The sequence below is a fragment of the Saccopteryx leptura genome, chromosome 1 (assembly GCF_036850995.1).
Source record: "Saccopteryx leptura isolate mSacLep1 chromosome 1, mSacLep1_pri_phased_curated, whole genome shotgun sequence".
Lineage (NCBI taxonomy): Eukaryota > Metazoa > Chordata > Mammalia > Chiroptera > Emballonuridae > Saccopteryx > Saccopteryx leptura.
The window spans coordinates 247,151,823-247,170,585 of NC_089503.1; the positions used below are offsets into that span (position 1 = coordinate 247,151,823).

Genomic DNA, 18,763 nt, shown 5'->3' on the forward strand with positions numbered 1-18,763 from the left:
ACCCTGGCACTTGTTGCTAGGTGTGCAGGCTGCTGTCTGGGGAGTGGAACATTCATGCTGCGTGCTGCGCCCCACACTGGGACTGTGGGGAGGGGAATCTTGGGGACTTAACTCTATGCCGGTGACTGGCTAAACGACAACCACCCTTCCTGGGCTCCCTGTGGGGCTGGTCTCACTCTAGGAGCAAGCTCTGGGTGGGGATCTGGGGGTGGGCACTCATGTGGGCCCTGTTCTAAACACAGACAGGAGGGCTGTGGGTGTCCGGGTGAGCAGGCCTGCTCTGTACCACACCAGGCAAGAGACTGTAGAAAGAGATGTTTAATATTTAAAAAAACAACCCAAAAACAATCAGGATTACATTTTCATCTGCCCTGGACTGTGACCAAGGCTATGCTGCTGTTCTTGGTCTGGATGCCTGTGTCTCTCCCACTCATGGTGGTGAGGGGGGCCTTGGGTAAGAGCAGAACCTGGTGTCCTGGGGGCTGTGCAGGGTCACTGGAGGAAGGGAATGTGAACCAGGCCAGAGGTCCCCCCACTGAGCCAATTTGGATTAGGCAAGAGGGGAAGCGGATGCAGGGCCAGGGCCCTGCTGGCCTGAGCAGCTGCCTACCTTGGTCTGGAAACAGCTGGGGACAGTCAACAGGGGGATGGCCCCAGCAGCCAGGAGTCTGAGAAAATTTGATTATCAAAGCTTTTGTGCTTGGTCTTCAGCAAAAAGGAAGCTGGGGGCTCCCATGGTCCCATGTGTGGCAAGTCAGTGTATGCGATAGCTGGTGGTAGCCGTTTGTACCAGAAATGTTCCATGTGCTTAGCTGGGGGTAGGGCACCCTGCAGGTGGGGACTGAGGGAGCCCAGGGTAGGGTAGTGGGCATGGGGGTGTGGAGCTCAACACCCTGCAGCTGAGGAGAGGGCCTGTCCTTAGGGGACCTGGCTCCTTAGGACCCCTGCATGAGATTCTCCTACGGAGATGGCATCTGTGGCTGTGCAGGCACCTGAGGAGAAGTGTCTTAAGGGAAATTTAAAAGCGGCTGATGAGCCTCGATCATGGCCTCCTTGGACCACCCCATCATAGACTTTCAATCTGCTCCCAATATGGGCAGGTCAGGGTGGGGTGGGCTGGGCCCCAGTGTGGAGGGGTGGAGGGTATATGTGTGTGTCTGTGAATGGAGGGGGCAGGAGGAAGTTAGTGTTTCTAAGAGCACCTTAGTGTTAGCCCCCTCAGGGCGCTGGAGGCCCAGATGGCTGCACGGAGTTGGGAGGGGAACCCTTACCACCACTATGGATGAGCACTAGTGTAAACAGGGCCCCTGGTCTTCCCAGCTGGCCTTGCTACCCCGAGCCCCTGATGCCCCAGGAGTACCTCGGGAGGCCCGGGGAGGAGTGCTTTGGGCCAAGTGGAATACAGGTGATCTGGATGGAAGGTGGGCAGGCTGACACTGTCACTGAGGCAGGGGCACCAGCACCTCCACATAGCTAAGGGGGAAGAAGCCCGACTGGCCATGGAGCATGCCCTCGTACCAGTTCTCATCAATCTGGTTGGTCAGTGTGATGATGTCACCCTCGTGGAAGCCCAGCTCCCCATCGTTCTCAGGCTCAAAGTCGTACAGTGCCTTGCAGCTCGGCTGGTCCAGGGGTGCTGGGGATAGGCAGAGGGGATGGGTGTAAGGTCTGGGTGTCCAACTAAGACTCTACCTGCTCCTGTTTTCTCACAGTGCCCCAGTTTCCCCTACAAGAGCTGCTCCTTCCTCTTGTTCCCCACGGTTGTTAGGAATAAGGAGCAAGTGATATGAAAGATGGGAAGGGTTCTGTGAGTGATTACCAAAATGCTCCGGGGGAAAGCTGGAGATACTTAGCAGCATTAAAATGACAGAATGCCCAGCACCCTCAGGGCACTACTGAGAGACTGCAGAGCCAGTAGGTGCCCTGGATGCTCACAGCAGCCCTTCTTTCTCATGGGGAGGCTGAGGCCCACAGAGGCAAGAACTTGCAACTCCTTCCCTGCTTGAGAAGAGTTGACAGAACCAACCACAGTGGGTCCCCACTTATACTAGAGATGGGAAGTCAAAAAGACTCTTCCAGAATAGACTGGAAGGCACTGTTATAAACCCAGGCAGGGGGACACTTACGCATGCTCCTGCTGGGGGTCCGGATGGGCTTGTCGGAAGATCGGAAAGATGATGAAGCTGCTTGTAGACAAAACACACAGGTGGGCTGAGTGCTGGGGTGGGGCCTGGTTCCCATCTCTGGGGGCCCCTTTTGCAGAGGGTGAGTGGTTGGGCAGGAGGCACCTGGCCTGACCATTTGGATAGAGGCACGAGCTGGGGGATGCCCAAGAAGGGGCCTGTCTCTGAGGCTCTGGGACACCATGGCCCCCCACCTGCTCTTTACCTGTGATCTTGGGGGCTGGGGCACAGGGGAAGCCTCCGTTGGACTGTTCAGGCTCTCCAAGGTCAAAGGGCTCCCGAGGCTTAGGCTTGTATTCGCGCTTCGGACGTGAAGAGGCTTCGCGCATCCTGCATGTGAAGAGAGAGGTGTGAGCAGCCACAAAGCCTACATCATGAGCTAGGGTATTCAAGGCCTGGGAACACACCCTACCCCTCAGTTGTTTATGCTGCTGCTACATGGGAAGTGAGGCCCTAAGGAGGCTATGAAGTGAACACAACACACAGTGGAATCCTGGGGGACCTCCTGGGCTGGCTCTCCTGACTCAGGCATTTTTCAGGTTTTCAAATGGCTGGGTCCTGCTGAAGCACCCCTCGCCCCTTCCTGGTCTCACAAGGGAACCACTGCCCACCAAGGAGACTGGCAGTGGAAGAAGGGTTCCTGGGGTGAGCCCTGGGGAAGCTGCCTCCTGTCCTCCTCAGGCTGCCTCCCATCCTCATGCCACTCCAATCCTCTCCTGCAGGCAGGACAAGCCCGAAGAGGTCCTACTCTTGTGGGGTCCCCATTCCCATCCTCACGCCTGGAAATTGTTTATGGAAAGCCAGCCCCCAGGTTCTGTACAGGGCTGAGCTGTCAGGGAAGGTGTGTGTGGCGTGGGGCATCCAGGGGCCAGCCCGGGAATCCACAGCAGGAACTCTAGAGCTTTTCCTGTCCAGCACAGAGCGGGAAGGGGCTCACCTCCGCTTGAGCTTGTTAGCCAGCTCATCCAGGATCTGCACAGCCTGCCGGTGGTATTCCAGCTGGGCGTCCACCAAGGCAGAGAGTTGACTCACCTGCTCAATCTGCAAGTAACCAGCCAAAACTGAAGAGGCGACTGCCCTCTAACCCCAACCTCCAGGCCACCTCCTGCAAAGAGCCTTCCCAGACTGCTCCAGGGACTGGGTCTGGCTGACCTTTGAGCTGCAGCTAGAGAAGGGCAAAGGGCCTGAAGAGACTAAAGCCTCAGGGGCTGGATGCTTGACCTGCTCTGGTCCTTGTTCCCCCTCTAAACTGGCACCAAGCCCTTGGAAGATGGCACCCTTGCTGGGCAATGGGTTCTTGTTTTAGGGGCTCCCCAAGGATGCTCCCCAGGCCCATGGACATACATCAGTCTCCAGGAGATTGTGCATGCTGGTCTCAGCCACCTCCTTGGATTCCTCGAATTTCTCCAGGGCCTGGCGCAGCTCCTCATCAGGGATCTTGCCCTGCCGCTTCTTCTTGTAGTCGAAGTCCAGGCGGCGGCCTTCCAGTTTCTTCAGGTGGTGCTGGGGGCAGGGGTGAGAAGCACACTGCAGGGCCACCCCAAGGCCCTGTGGCCCTTCCAACTTCAAGTATGCATGGAGGTGGGCTGGGCTGGGGCCCAAGAGGGAAGGGGCTCCCTGTCAGAGTGAGGGACACATGAGAGATCCCTGAGGGCTATACTGGGGGGTGGGGATGAGGGGCAGGCCATCAAGGCATACCTGGATCTCCTTCAGGTCTTTGTCACACAGGTTCTGGAGGGGATCAATGAAGTTTTGCTTGACCTCTATATCCAGGGAGTCCTTCACCTCGGCTAGGCACTTCATGGACTCCCCTGCGTCTAGCAGGGCATCGCCTGCACAAGGGGAGGGGGTCGGGGAAGAAGCCATCACAGGAGTCCTGGGCCAACTTCTAAACTGACCCCAAAGCTAAGCACCTGAACCAGAATTTAGAGTAACAGACTATAAAGTCTGAATCTGAGCTGCAGTGGCCTAGGGCTGGTAATGACAAGATATCAAACAGTCCGCCCTTCCACCCTTTTATATGGGATGAGATTTGCCCTGAACAGCTGTGGTGGAGGGTGGGGGTGCTTTCCTTGGCCTTGATACTGTAGGCAATGATGGGACCCTCCCTCACCACTGTGGGGGGGACGGAAGAGCTCTCTCAGGAGCCTCAGTTGCCCTCATCTGGGGACCAGCCAGCATTAGAGAAGATTCTGGAGCTATAGGAGGGAAGTGCCCTCCTACTTGCCAGTACGAGGAAGCTCTGGCCTTCTCTCCCTCAGCCTGGCCACCTGCCCATGCAACCCTGCTGAGGCCCTATGGTGGCCCTCACCAAAGTTGGACTCGCCACCTAGCTCCTTCCCGTGGCGAATCATGCACTCGCCCAGCAGGCCCTCCGACTGTGGGTAGCCAGGATTCTTCACCTGCCCACGGATCTTGGACACAGTGTTGAGCATCGTCAGCTTGGCCCGTGAGGCTGGAACAGAATGGGCCGGGTGGGCATGTAAGTGGCCTCTTCCAGAGCCACTCGGCCTGTACTTGGCCAGTGCTACCAGCTGCCTCTGCCCTGGGTATACCCCCTCCCCCAAGGCCCACTTATTTCTAAAGCACTCCCTTGGCCCACAGCACCTTGGTTGCTATGCCTGCTGATGACCAGGTTATGAGAACTCCATGGACAGACTTTCCCTCCTCTGTTCTTGTGGCTACAGGATCATGGGCAGTGGGCTGGAAAAGTGATCGGCTCTTCAGGAACCCCCAGGGCCTCCTCATCCTGGAGCTTGGCTCTGAGACCCTCCCCTCATTGGCTAGGTGGAACAGCACCCTAAAAAAGTGGTGGTGGGCCTGACCAGGAGGTGGTGCAGTGGATGGAGTGTTGGCCTGGGACGCAGAGGGCCCAGGTTCGAAACCCCAAGATCGCTGGCTTGAGCACAGGCTAATTTGTCTTGAGCACAGGGTCACTGGGTCGCTAGCTTGAGGGTGGGATTGACATGACCTCATGGTCCCTGGCTTGAAGCCCAAAGGGGGGCTGGCTCAGCTGGAGCCCCCCAGTCAAGGCATAGAGGAGAAAGCAATCAATAAACAACTAAGGGGCCACAATGAAGAACTGATGCCTCTCATCTCTCTTCCTGTCTGTCCCTATCTGTCCCTCTGTCTCTCTTGCTTAAAAAAAAAAAGTGGTGTGGGCAGGTACAAGCATCGCAGAGACAGATCTCCGCCTAGGCTGGGGAAGGAGCTGTGCCTGCACATCTGCCCACTTGGGTCTGTCCCTAGCACAGACCTTGAATGCATACACATGGGTTTGCTATCTGTCCCGTGTCTACTGCCTCCTGCTATGGAAACTAGCATTTTGGATTTTCCTTGAGGGAAGGTCCCCAATTCCCTCTCATCCTAGTTGCATGTGGCTGGGGCCTGACTAGGGATGAACACCCAATTCAAACTGGTCCAATGAGTCAGTTGGGAGTTGAGGGAAGATGTTCTTTTCTGGTGGGACTGTTAGCTTCATGGGTGATTTAAGGCTAGGGATGACACAAGGATGAGAGCTGCCAGAAGAAGCAGAAAGGAAATGCATGACCCCAAGGACAGAGTTTAGAACCCTAGATCAGTCATGTCTAAAACCCACCTACCCCATAGCATTTCAGTGTTGTGATCCCTCTTCATGTTCTGGTAACTGGAAGATTCCTGACTGACAGAGACGCGGGGCGTCAGGGGCAGACCCCTCACTGTTAGCTGGTGCCCCTACCTGGGTTGGGCTGCAGGTATTCGATGGTTCTGGCCAACACTTCCACCACAGCCTTGCTGGTAACATCCACCTTCTGTAAAGAGAGGCAGCATGTGTGGTTTCAAAACCACCGGGGCACCCAAGGCCAAATCGGGCCCTCGGACAGCCCTTGCCCTGCTCCCTAGTCTCCGCCTGCCTCAAAGCCCACTTAAGAACTAGGTGTTGCTGTGAGGGCTAATTCTAATCCATCCTGATAAGCCTTATCCCTCCACCCCCACCCCACCCACCAGATATGTCAGAGCTGGGCTTCATGAGGGACTTGGTAAATGGTGCCAGGCATTAGGCAGGGCACATTGCCTCTCCCATTACCTTCTCCATCTCTTTGAAGTCATCGTCAAGCTTGGTACCTTCAGCCCCTCCAACCTTCTCACTGACGAGCTGAGGAACAGAAGAAAGTAAGACTGAGTCTCAGAAAAGGAGGAGAGGTGGCCCCAGGATGCCTTCAGCCATGCCGTGTCCATTGCCAGTGGGAGGCCGAGGGGTCAGGACACACATGATGGCTTCCCAGCGATGCTGAATTCATCAGCCAGTGGCAAGAAGGTTGGCTGGGCGAACTGGCTCCAAATCCACAAGGGCAGGGCACCTTGGAAGGAGTATCAGGGACTACTGAGTCTGGCACTTACCCCAAAATGCATCCTCCAAGTCAGGGGTGGGAGATACCCGAGAGGCGATCCCATGGCTGAGTGAACATGGGAAGTGCTATGTTTGACAAGAGCTGAGAGGGAGGTAGATATTCCCTGCTGGAGCCAGATGTATTGGTGCCTGGAAGTCATTTTTCATGCACACAAGTATGCAAGCACACACATCTGAACAGCGGTGTGATCCGTTTAATCACAGACACACTCAATTTCTCAATAGATGGCAGTAATCTGCACCCACTCACAAAAACCCCTCCGGGGCTCCTGAAAACACCCAGCAGCTGCCAGTCTGCAGGATTGACCAAATCATTGGCATGCAAGGGCGGGTCTACCACATTCTACCTGTGTTGTCCTGGGTAGTTTCACTGGGCCTCAGTTTTCCCCCTTGCAAAATGGGGTGACAGGTGTGCACTCAAAGGCCCACTATCCTGGCTTCTGTGGCCTGCTGCAAGCATGTATGTACTCTGGGTTGTGCCTGGCATACGGTGAGCACTAGGTACCCACACTGCCTACACCTCTGACCACTATTACTTTCCCCATGTGTCCTGTCTCTCCAAGGGAACTGAGCAGTACTCCAAGACAAGCCTAGCCTGTCTGTATTTAACTGTTGTCTCCCATTCACTGGGGGTCAAGAGAGAAGGGGACAATTAGCCTCTGAAAGTCAGCGGTTCTCAACTTGGCTGCACTTGAGAAGTCCGGGAGGAAACTGGGTGCAGGTGAGAGGAGACCACTGTAGTGAAGGGGGACAGGAAGGAAGCAGGGCTGGTGTGGAGGGCTGGCCCTAGGGACTGTTACCACCTAGACCTGTTGGGCTGTATGCTCTGTCTGCGGTGTACCATCAAAGGGACCTCACCGGAGAGGCAAGGGCTGCCCTCTAGCTACTGCTAACGACTTCATAAGGAAAAGACCATGTCTGCCCCAGGTATTTTGGGGGTGTTCCACTTTATTTCATGGGGCAGTTTCACTTCTTTGATTATGGGAAAATAAGACATTCTCAAATTTGGTGGTTGCCAGAGAAGGAAGTGAGTTAGCTGCCTGACGTGAGACACTCTTGTGGTGTACTGGGAGGGGAGCTGAAGCATTGGTGCTTGAAAACACACCTTCTGTGCTGAGGGCTCTGGGGCCAGACAGCCTGCTTAGTGCAGGGCACTGAAGGGGGCAACTCCTCCAGGGAGGGCCCCTGCAGCCTCTTCCAGATCCTCCAGGAGTGTTACCTCCCCTACCTCTCCTGGGAATCCAGGACTCAGCTTTCCCAAGCCCTCCAAACTTTCTCAGGCTGCCCAACTAGGGCCAGATTTACCTGGCAACCTTTGTGCTTGGGTCCCTGGGAGGCCTTGAAGGAACTACCAGGACCCCTGGAGGGGTCCAGCAGGCTAAGGACTGAAGCCTGCTCTTCCTCTCACATCTAAGGAAAAGCCAGGGACCCCACAAGCTCCCTGTTTGGAGGGACTATGCCCTGCTATTTGAGGCCTGTGTGACTGCAGCACCTCACAGGGGTTGCCAGGGCAGTTGGGTAACCACTGCCCCCTCTCACACAGCGCTGTGACCTTGGTGGTATGTGGAAAGCAATGCCTACTGAGCTCCACCTGGTTGGGTCAGAGCCTGAGTCACCAGCAGTGAGCCCTACAATGGTTGTGGTTGTAAAATCCACACCAGTGTCAACACAGGGCCCAGGCCAAGCCAAAATGTCCTCCGAGACTGCCCCAGTTCAGGTGCCAGACTGGGCCCTATGGAACCTTCTGCAGACACCAGGAGGCTGGGGCTATGGTGCCCCAGCTAGGTGGAACTCAAGGCTAAGAAGTAACTGTGGGAGAGGCTGCCACTTGGTCAGACATGGTGACAATCTCTTGTCCATTGGACAATTCTTGGGTATTTATGAGACTGCCTCCTGATCTCTCAGATCCCAGCCTCAGCCAGCCCTAGCTTTAGGCTTTCCAGTGCCCCACCTGTCTGGTGCTGCCTGCATGCCACATTTCACTTTCTACCTGGAACTAGCTGTTCATTTTGTCTGCCTAGTGCCTAATGTAAGTTCAGGAGGAAAGCCCATCCCTGCCTGCCTGGTGGTTGTATTCCCCCTGTGCTGGCATAGTGTGGGCCTCAGGCAAGCACTCAGTGACTACATGCTCCACAAAGGGCCTAGAGCAGGAGTTCTCCTGGTGGTGGTGTGGAGGAGGGGAGCCAGCCAGGTGATGCCCAGTGTTGCTCTGTGACACCTCTGAGTATTTACCTGCCTTTGTCTCTTTTGAAATGGCTTACTGAGCTTTATCTTTATTAAATGGCCCAATCACATGACCTACCCACCATGAGTGCCTGCTTCGATGAGTTTCAGTGACAGCACCTCAACCCAGCTTCACAGCAGCACCTCCTGCATGGCAGGAAGTTCCTTCAGGCCGTCCACCGTCAATCCTGCTCCTACCCCAGGCAACCCCTGCTTTGCTGTCTCTCTCTCTCTCTTGAGGTACCATTCCTGGAAATTACCAGATGGAATCACACCATATTAGTGTGTGTGTGTGTGTAATATATAAATTATATATATATATATAATATAATATATATAATATATATATATATTTTTTAGTGAGTGAGACAGAGATAGAGAGACAGATAGAAACAAACAGGATGGGAGAGATGAGAAGCATCAATTCTTCATTGTGACACCTTAGTTGTTCATTGGTTTCTTTCTCATATGTGCCTTGACCAGTGGCTCCAGCTGAGCCAGTGACCTCTTGCTCAAGCCAACAACCCTGCACTCAAGCTGACGAGCCTGCACTCAAGCCAGAACCTCAGGGTTTTGAACTTGGGTTCTCTTTGTTCTAGGCTGATGCTCTATCCACTGTGCCACTGTGTTAGTATTTTTAACCTTTGGGAAGAGTGTGCCTTGCACCCAACCCATGCTGCAGGCCCTTCCAGGATAGGATGAGGTCCAGAGCTCCATGCTCCCCTAAGATGAAACTGGGCATAGACAATACAGGTTGTTACTGCCAGTAAGCGAGTAAAAGAGGCCCCAATCCTGTTCATGTTTCCAAATGCCCGACCCACTCAGGCTGCTCTCCCAGGAACCCTCAGATCCCATCCCATCCGGACTCTAGATCGTCACATTTACAACAAATGCCTGCAAGTGACTTGAGATGGGCAGACTCATTCAGGCTTATTGAAGGCTCTTGTATTGACTGACAATGGCACCTGTGAACTGAGCAGGCCTGGATTGGAGGTGGGGCTTTAGCCCATAGCACCTACATGATTTCTGTTCTCGTGTTGGCCCATGGGCACTTACAAATAAAAATCAATTGGGCCCTGGCCGGTTGACTCAGTGGTAGAGCAACGGCCTGGCGTGCAGAAGTCCCGGGTTCGATTCCCGGCCAGGGCACACATGAGAAGCGCCCATTTGCTTCTCCACCCCTCCCCCTATCCTTCCTCTCTGTCTCTCTCTTCCCCTCCCACAGCCGAGGCTCCATTGGAGCAAAGATGGCCTGGGCCCTGGGGATGGCTCCTTGGCCTCTGCCCCAGGCGCTAGAGTGGCTCTGGTCGCAGCAGAGCATCGCCCCCTGGTGGGCAGAGCTTCGCCCCTGGTGGGCGTGCCAGGTGGATCCCGGTCGGGCGCATGCGGGAGTCTGTCTGACTGTCTCTCCCGGTTTCTAGCTTCAGAAAAAAAAAAAAATTGGAGAAGGTGCTGTTATTTCAAAGATGCATTCTAGACCTCTGGCTGTCTTTGAAGAGAAGCAAGGACTCTGATGCACAGAAGAGAGAAAATGCAGTGGAACAGCTCACAAAAAGAACTGAGAAGATGCTGCATGCCAAGATATGTCAGGGCAGCCGTTGGAGTGAAGCTTTTAGCCAGAGTGCTGGGTGATGACTGGCCCTCAATGGACAGGCACATCTGTAATGGCCACTTGGTGGCAGTTGGAAGAGCAATTTGAATCCTGCCAAGATGGTGGTGCCAACCACAGGCCTTGTAATTGAGTCATCTCCTCAGGGAAACCTGATAAATGCCACACAGAAAATAAACTGGCCAAGCTGCAGGTTTTGTGATCCAGGCAGACAATTCACTTTCATGAATTAAAGAGTTTAAGAAAAAGAGGTAGAGAAGGGAGACGGTATGAAGGAGCAGAGAGACAGGGAGATAAAGCAGGGCTGCTTGGGGTCCTGCTGTCCAGGGTGAGCACTTCACATTTTCTGCTCTGTCCTCACGCCTTCTCCAGATACCATGCTCTGGGTGACCATGTGCAGCTCTCCATGACGCAGTAACACCTGGGGCTCCCAGAGTCTAGGGGCAGGCTTCCCCTCCTGCCTCTGCCTGGCTGACTTCTCCTTGCCTTCTGTGTGCATGAGGGTGACACTTGCCATGCCGGGCTATGGAGCAGCTCCTTCATCCACCAGAGCAACAAGCATGGAGACCATGGCTGGTACTGAGATGGCCTTGAGGGTCCAGGCGCAGTCACCTTCCTGTGTGTCCTTAAAAGAGCCGTTGCTGGGTATGGGTCAGTGACTGGCCTTCCCTACTGAGGTGCTAGGACTCTTGGCTCTCAGGCATGAGCATTTCTGGCTGCAGTTAGTGACTGCTCTCAGGAGGAGGGGTCAACAGGCCAGCACTAGCCAACAGCCATGTAATGTGCTGAACCGTGTCTGAAGCAGGAGAGGAGTATGGAAGGCATGAAGACTGTCCAGGCCTTAAGGAACACTCCTCTGGCAAGGGAGACAAGACCTCAGACTTAACAGCAACACAGAGAAAAATGTGACAAGAACTTCAGGGAGGAGTAAACATGTCAACATGGTAGAGGGAGTTGCTCCTGGCTGGCTGGACTCCAGAGACCAGTGTTGTCCCCACTGGACTTCAAAGGAAGGGCAGGGCCCCCATGGGCAATCCCTGGCCAGGCTGGCAGAGGGTGTTCTGGGTGAGATGCAAGTTCAGGGACACAAGGGCTGCCATTCCAGGTCCACCATGTGCCAGGCACCATGAGTCACAATCTTGCATGATGTTGGTTGTCACATTTACTCAACTGACAATGCAGAGACGAGCACGCCCATTTTACAGATGAGGAAACAAACACTGAGGGATGACAGAATTTAAAGGCTGTGGAACGGTACACTGTGTCCAGACCTGCTAGACTGGACAGTCCGTCACATGTCATACCCCAAGCTGGGAAACTAATCATTGATGGAATGGGGTGAAGACTAAATCTGCGCAGAGCCTGGCCGGAAGGGTGTGGGGCCTCCAAGGGATGTACCCCATGTACAGAGAGCTGGATTTGGGCCCCAAGAGGCGACTGTGATGATCCTGGGCAGGGCTGAGAAATTCCTGAGCTGTGATGATGGCAAAGGAATGGAAAAAGGGAGGGAGGATCCGTTCGCCACTAAACCCAACTGAGACTACCCTCCCTTCTGTCCTCCCAACATCTGAAGAGATGTGTGCCAAACACCTCTGAGCAACCTCTCTGGTTTCCATTAGTCTCCCGTCTCGTGATTCAGAGTCCATGACATGGGCACAGCCCCAGCTGGTCTGTTGCCCAGTTGATATACAAAGTCACAGGCCTTCTTGATCTCCTCTCTCTGCTTGTGCTCCTGGACCCCCAACTCACAGACGCTGGCTGAAACACAAGATGGCGTGTTCTTTGGCTAACCAGACTCTTTCTGCTGAGGTGAGCTTAGCCATGTGCAGTGCACTGGCTGCCCTGAAGCCTCCTATTCCCAACATGTCTGTCCCTGCCCAGAAACCTTCAGTGGCTCCCAGTATTACAGATACTCAGAATGACTTCCAAAGCTAAGGCGCTTGTGAATGGTTCAATTATGAAATGCTTGCTGATGGGGGCAGCACTGATTCCAGGCAGCTTGCAGCTCCCACGTGGCTCTTGAAAGTAAAGGCCATGAGGCATGGGGCTCGGCTGCCACCCTTAGGAACGAGGGAGAAGGTGCCACATAAGTAGAGGGCACAAAAAACACCATTTGTGCCCAAACTGACCTTCATCCCCTGTTAGGGAGGAATCGGGAAATTAGAAATCACCCAAGATTGACCACCAAAAAAGGCAGTTGTGGCCCTGGCCGGTTGGCTCAGCGGTAGAGCATCGGCCTGGCGTGCAGGGGACCCGGGTTCGATTCCCGGCCAGGGCACATAGGAGAAGCGCCCATTTGCTTCTCCACCCCCCTCCCTTCCTCTCTGTCTCTCTCTTCCCCTCCCGCAGCCAAGGCTCCATTGGAGCAAAGATGGCCCGGGCGCTGGGGATGGCTCCTTGGCCTCTGCCCCAGGCCCTGGAGGGGCAGAGCATCGCCCCTGGTGGGCGTGCCGGGTGGATCCCGGTCAGGCGCATGCGGGAGTCTGTCTGACTGTCTCTCCCCATTTCCAACTTTAGAAAAATACAAAAAAGAAAAGAAAAGAAAAGAAATCACCCAAGATTAGTGAGCAGGAAGACTAAGGCTCTGGCAGCCAGGGAGACCTCATACATCACACAGTCCTTAGTAAACACTTGAGCTGACTGACATAGAAAGTCACCACCCCTTTGTTAAACCCCACTGAGGGAGGCATTTTCTGACAAGTCAGAACTTACTCTGGCATACTGGGAACTCTAAAATTTCCCTGGATTTGCTGATACCTTTCATGCCTCTGGGCACATATTTTCCTCTCCACACAGCAATCAAAGCTAAATATATGTTTAAAAAGTAGCTCTGTGAATGGGAGCGGTGGAAATGATCAACCAGGAAAAAGTTTCTAAAGTTACTTTTCATGTGGAAACCCCAAACTGGACACCACAACCACTAGGATCAGGTCCCAAGAGGCAGCCATGGGCCCACAGACACACCTCTAAGCAGAGTGTCACTAGTTTGTTGGGAACCTACTTATGGCAGGAGAGTGGCTTTTGAGATCAAGGCATTTTCTTGGCAGAACCCTCAGGTCCCCCAGGCTGTAGTGACAAGCCAGCTGCTGGGTGTCCAGCCAGAGGGGATGCTGGATGTTGCTGTGGAGAGGAGCCTGGCACAGGGGCCTTGGTCAGATCTGGCCTTTTACAGTCTAGGTAGTTTTCTGCCACTGGTAGCATTGGCCACTTATATCACTTGTCAGGGTGGCTCAAGCTCCCCACCTGCTAGCACATATGCATCTCAGGCTGTCTGGCTGGCACAGGATGATAGCTCTGTTATCTGGAAAGCAGTGAGCTTTCACATGAAGCCTCAGCTGAGGCTTCCCTGCCTAGCACATGCTGTTAAAATGGGAGGGGGGGGCCTTAAGCAAGAAAAACCCTCTCAAAGTCTTTTGTCTGGCTTAATCCAAGAGTCTGAGCCGGACACGGCATGGGCACTGGCAGCAAAGCAGGAACTGGCTAATGGAAGAAACTGACTTTAGAGGAAGTGGTAATGGCAGATGCAATCACAAAGTGCCTGTCAAGATAAGAGTGGTGCCACCTGACCTATGGTGGCACCGTGGATAAAGCACTGACCTGGAATGCTGAGGTCACCAGTTTGAAACCCTGGGCTTGCCTGGTCGAGGCACATATGAGAAGCAACTATGAGCTGAAGCTTTCTACTCCTCTCTCTAAAACCAATAAATAAAATCTTAAAAAAAAAAAAATGGAGTGGTGATCCAAATGACAAAGCTCCTTTAGATTTAACCAACGGGCAGCTGAGTTCTCCTCTTAAAACCCTGGCGTCCTTTTGCAGGTCCCAGTACCTGCAGCCAGAGGTTCCTCCAGGGCAGACACCAAGAGAGTTGCCCCTTCAGCTCCAGGCTACAAAGAATTTTTCTTTGCTGATAGCAAAGTCGCCAGACCTCCGCAAGTGCCTGGCCCACCCCTCATGCCACTGTCATACTGCTCTTCTGCTGAGGCCTCAGACTGTGGCACCAGCTTTAAACAGCCCGGAATCTTTCCTAAGGGCCCCTGTGAGTCCCTGTAAACCCCTCAACTTGCCTGAACCAGGCCTTCCCCCACCCTGGCTTGGACTGACATCAGTTTACTTCCCAGGACTCCTAGGCAACCTCCTGGTTGGTCTCTCCTCCCAGACCTTGCCCCAACCTGTCCAGAATCCTCCAGGTGTCGGGACCTGCCACCCTCTCCAGGCTCCTGTCCAGTCTTTGCGCCTCAGCCCCCAGACTGCTCTCCCTCTTCCCCTGCCCATCAGTTCCACTCCGTCCTAATCCCTGCTTTGTGAGTTTAGAGGCCTGGGCTTGCACATGACTTCCTATTAGAGCTCGCCATGCCTTTTAGAGCACTCTTGAATTCTAACTGCATGCCAAGCATCCCAAGTTTGTCCTCCGTAGTGGATGGCAACTCCTAAGACACCCCATGTGTTGCTTTCTGCTGGCATGAGCATAATGCCCAATACCATGCATGGGTGGGGTGGATACCATCTGACAGACTGACTGGCCCAACATTCTACACCCAAATCTCCCTGAAGGGCCAACTCTTGCTGTCTGCTCTGCCCCCAACGAAGGGCATTCTCTTGGACAGGGTCAGTAGCACAGTAAACCAGAAGGCTGGGGGAGATCTATGACCATGGGGTCACAAAGCAAGAATGTGGGTCTGGGCGGACACAGATGGTTTGTGAGGTGCCTTAGCCTCAGGCTGTTCTGTTTGAGGGAAGTGCCTCCCTCCCTTCCCACAGGTGACTCAGTGGTTCTTGTAGACGGGATGATAAGGAACCCACACCCTGCCTGGCCTCACCTTCATGTGGATGGTGGGAGGAGAGGGCAGTCTCAGTAAAAGTTGGCCCACATGGGGCCAAGGGGTTTTCCATCTAAACCAGCCTGGCCAGAGGCCAGGCCCTGAGCACCCTCCCAAAGCACCAAGGTGGTTGGTGGCCTAGGGTCAGGGCACGAGAGCTCCCAGTCCCGGCTCCTCTGGCAGCCCTACCAATTTCTTCATCTATGAACAAGAACATTGGCCCAGGTTCAACTCTAATGATTGGCAATTCTGGGATTTCCATTAAGACATTGCTAAGTTTCCCCAAAAGGAAGCAGAAAAACTTAACAAAAACTGTTCCCTGCTGTCACTCATGGTTAACCAGGTCCCTGATTAATTTAAAGAGTCTGGGGAGCCTGACCAGGTGGTGGCACAGTGGATGGAGCACTGGACTGGGATGCAGAGGACCCAGGTTCGAGACCCCAAGGTCGCCAGCTTGAGCGTGGGCTCATCTGGTTTGAGCAAAGCTCACCAGCTTGGACGCAAGGTCGCTGGCTTGAGCAAGGGGTTACTCGGTCTGTTGTAGCCCGTGCGGTCAGGGCACATATGAGAAAGCAATCAATGAACAACTAAGGTGTCACAACGAAAAACTGATGATTGATGCTTCTCATCATTTTCCGTTCCTGTCTGTCTGTCCCTCTCTATCCCTCTCTCTGACTCTCTCGATGTCTGTAAAAAATAAATATATAAATAAAAAAAAAGAAAAGAGTCTGGGGAAGAAGGGGTCCCTATTGGGTGCTGGGAGGGCTCCATATTCTCTCACTCAGGTGAGGAAAGCCAGCTTCTAATTGAAGCTCTTATGGCTTGCAGAGGGAGGCATGCCTGCAGGAGCTGAGAAAGAATCAAAGATCGGGCCCCTTGGGAGCAGGCCTGATCTAAGCCAGCAGAGGGTTTTTACCTCCAACCGAGATGTCAGAAATCACTTACGGCTCATCTCCTAGGAACAAGTCGCATCTGGACCTTTCGCCAGAGCTAAAATGCCTAGATACACATTAGCCTTGTGCATTTTAATTTCTCTTCTTGGGGACAAGGCAGAAGAGCTGCATGTTACACAACTGGGAAAATCAATTTCAGATGAAAACTTATAAAAAGAAACACCCAACCCACAACCAAATGAGTCAATACATCCTCTGAGACCAGTCTGGCAGGGCAGTGCCCTCCATACCACTAACAGTGAGTTGGGTTCACCGCGGAGAGGTGCTGGTCTGGTCACCAGTCTATGGCCTGGCTGACAGATCATGATTCTGCTACACTTATGCACGGAAACAATAAGGTGCTTCCGCAAACTGATTTGTTCTCAATGGCAAAGCTGATGCAAAGAGTACCTCTTCAGGAAGGGACAGGAAATAGGGCTTGGAAATCCTGTGAGGCATAGAGCTGCCCAGCCTCCAGAAGGCACTGGAACACCCTCTGCATCAAACATTGTGACCACAGCCTAATGCAGCACAAGAGGCTGTAGGACTCAAGCACAAGCCTCAGTGAAGGGCCAAGGGTATCCTAACAATGACAAGCTAGGGTGAACAACGGACTGACCTAAAAGCCCACAGATCTTGCCTCCTAGAACACAGATGCTGTCTCCCTGTCTCTAAGACACCTTCCATTTTTTATAAAAGATTTTTATTTATTCATGGGGGGGGGGGGTGGGAGGAGCAGGAAGAATCAACCTGTAGTTGCTTCCTGTATGTGCCTTGACTGGGCAAGCCCTGGGTTCCGAATTGGCAACCTCAGTGTTCCAGGTCAACGCTTTATCCACTGGGCCACCAAAGTCAGGCAGACCCCTTCCATTTTTAAAGGACAGATGAATGAGAAGCCACCCCTTCCAGGAAGCTCTCCTGATTCTCCATTGCCCACTTCACCCAGGCAGGAGTGACCTGGCTGCTAGTTATCTCTCTCATCACACTATGGCACCCCCTCTCTCACTGCTGCCCCCTTTGGACCTTATCTTGAACCAGGCTACCCTGGGCCAATTTTTTTGTTCCACAAAGGTACCCACCTCTTTCCCATCTCTTTACGGCCCCCCTCCCACTGGACTATGAGCTCAAAGTGAGCAGCTGGTCACTGCTGTACCCATGCTCAGAATGAAATCTAAAACTCAGAAAGTGCTTAGCTAATATGACCTCATGGGGAGCCTGATCTCATCCCACCACTCCACAGTGGCTGAGCTCTGGGAGGGCTACAGACTAGGCAGATGGCTGGATGAAAGCCCACCCCCTAACCCCAATTTTCCTTTATGGGCAGTTAAAAGTCCAGCTGGCTCTCTGGACAGAGGCTGCCAATCCAGTTCCGTACTTGCCACCTAAGGTCTGCCCACAGCAGGCTCCCACACCAGAAAGCAAAGGTTCAGGAAAAGTTATAAAAAGGAAAAATTGTCCTGGCCAGTTGGCTCAGTGGTAGACTGTTGGCCTGGCATGTGGAAGTCTTGGGTTCGATTCCCAGCCAGGGCACACAGGAGAAGTGCCCATCTGCTTCTCCACCCTTCCCCCTCTCTTTTCTCTCTCTATCTCACTCTTCCCTTCCTGCAGCCAAGGCTCCATCGGAGCAAAGTTGGCCCGGGCACTGAGGATGGCTCCATGGCCTCCACCTCAGGTGCTGGAATGGCTCCGATTGCAACAAAGTAATGCCCCAGATGGGCAGAGCATCGCCCCCCTCGTGGGCAAGCTGGGTAGATCCTGGTTGGGCACATGCAGGAGTCTCTCTCTCTGCCTCCCTGGTTCTCACTTCAGAAAAATACTAAATAAATAAATAAATAAATAAATAAATAAATAGAAAAAATCTGAGCAAGCCAGACCCAGGCTGGCTTTAATCCAGAAGACCCCATTCCCAGAACAGACTGGTTTCCTATCAACAGGAACCCTCATGAAAGCAAAGGGTCTGCGGTGAGAGGACAGGATAAAGAAAAGGAAGGCTGACAGGCAAACTGGCTTTGAAAGCAAACTGAAATGGCCTAAAACACACACTAGGCTGAAGTAGGGAGGCGTGTGTAGGTAAACACATTTAGGTCCCTGGGGGATTGCTGGGGAGAACAGAGCATGGCCTTGAATCTCCTCCACCAGAAAGCCCTGGGCAAAAGCTCTGAGTGGGCACTGAGGAACGTGTTTTCACCTGACTCCACTGCTTGCCTGCCACACCAACGTGGTGACAACAGACTCAGGTGACAGGTGATTCACAGCCACGGTGGCTCAGTCACCAAGACCAATTTCTTCAGATGTGGCTACCAGCAGCATCTGGACAGGACAGGATTCCAGAACAACTAACTCTTGGCAGTGCAGACCAGCCCCTACCATGAGTTAGTGATGGGCACTAGGAGCCACGGCTATGTATTAGATGCCAGTGTCCTGTTAACCTGCACAGCCACACCTTCATCTATACCTCATCCTATTTGTCCAGGGACACCTGCCCTTCTAAATTAAAAAGTCAAGTCTTGGAAACATGAAGGTGGAAGGAATCTCAGAATCACTGTCCAATCTCAGCACACAGATGAGAAAACCAATGGGGCTGAAGAGGAAGTTGAAGCAGTCCCAG

General features: G+C 53.5%; 1 protein-coding gene across 3 annotated transcripts in view; it reads right to left on the minus strand.

The window, feature by feature from the left end:
- Positions 1-303: 303 nt before the first annotated feature.
- SH3GL1 (SH3 domain containing GRB2 like 1, endophilin A2) overlaps positions 304-18,763 on the minus strand; it is a 45,417-nt gene continuing 26,957 nt past the window's right edge. The window contains exons 2-10 of one of the 3 annotated variants that reach the window (XM_066344091.1): positions 6,250-6,318; positions 5,902-5,974; positions 4,495-4,638; positions 3,882-4,015; positions 3,528-3,686; positions 3,121-3,224; positions 2,389-2,513; positions 2,127-2,186; positions 304-1,636 (exon numbers count right to left, since the gene is read on the minus strand). In XM_066344091.1, the coding sequence (XP_066200188.1) occupies positions 1,440-1,636; positions 2,127-2,186; positions 2,389-2,513; positions 3,121-3,224; positions 3,528-3,686; positions 3,882-4,015; positions 4,495-4,638; positions 5,902-5,974; positions 6,250-6,318 (1,065 nt within the window). In that variant the 3' untranslated portion in view covers positions 304-1,439. Of the gene's footprint in view, positions 1,637-2,126; positions 2,187-2,388; positions 2,514-3,120; positions 3,225-3,527; positions 3,687-3,881; positions 4,016-4,494; positions 4,639-5,785; positions 5,975-6,249; positions 6,319-18,763 lie in introns of those variants that run through there. The other 2 variants (XM_066344101.1, XM_066344112.1) reach the window with 2 other exon arrangements.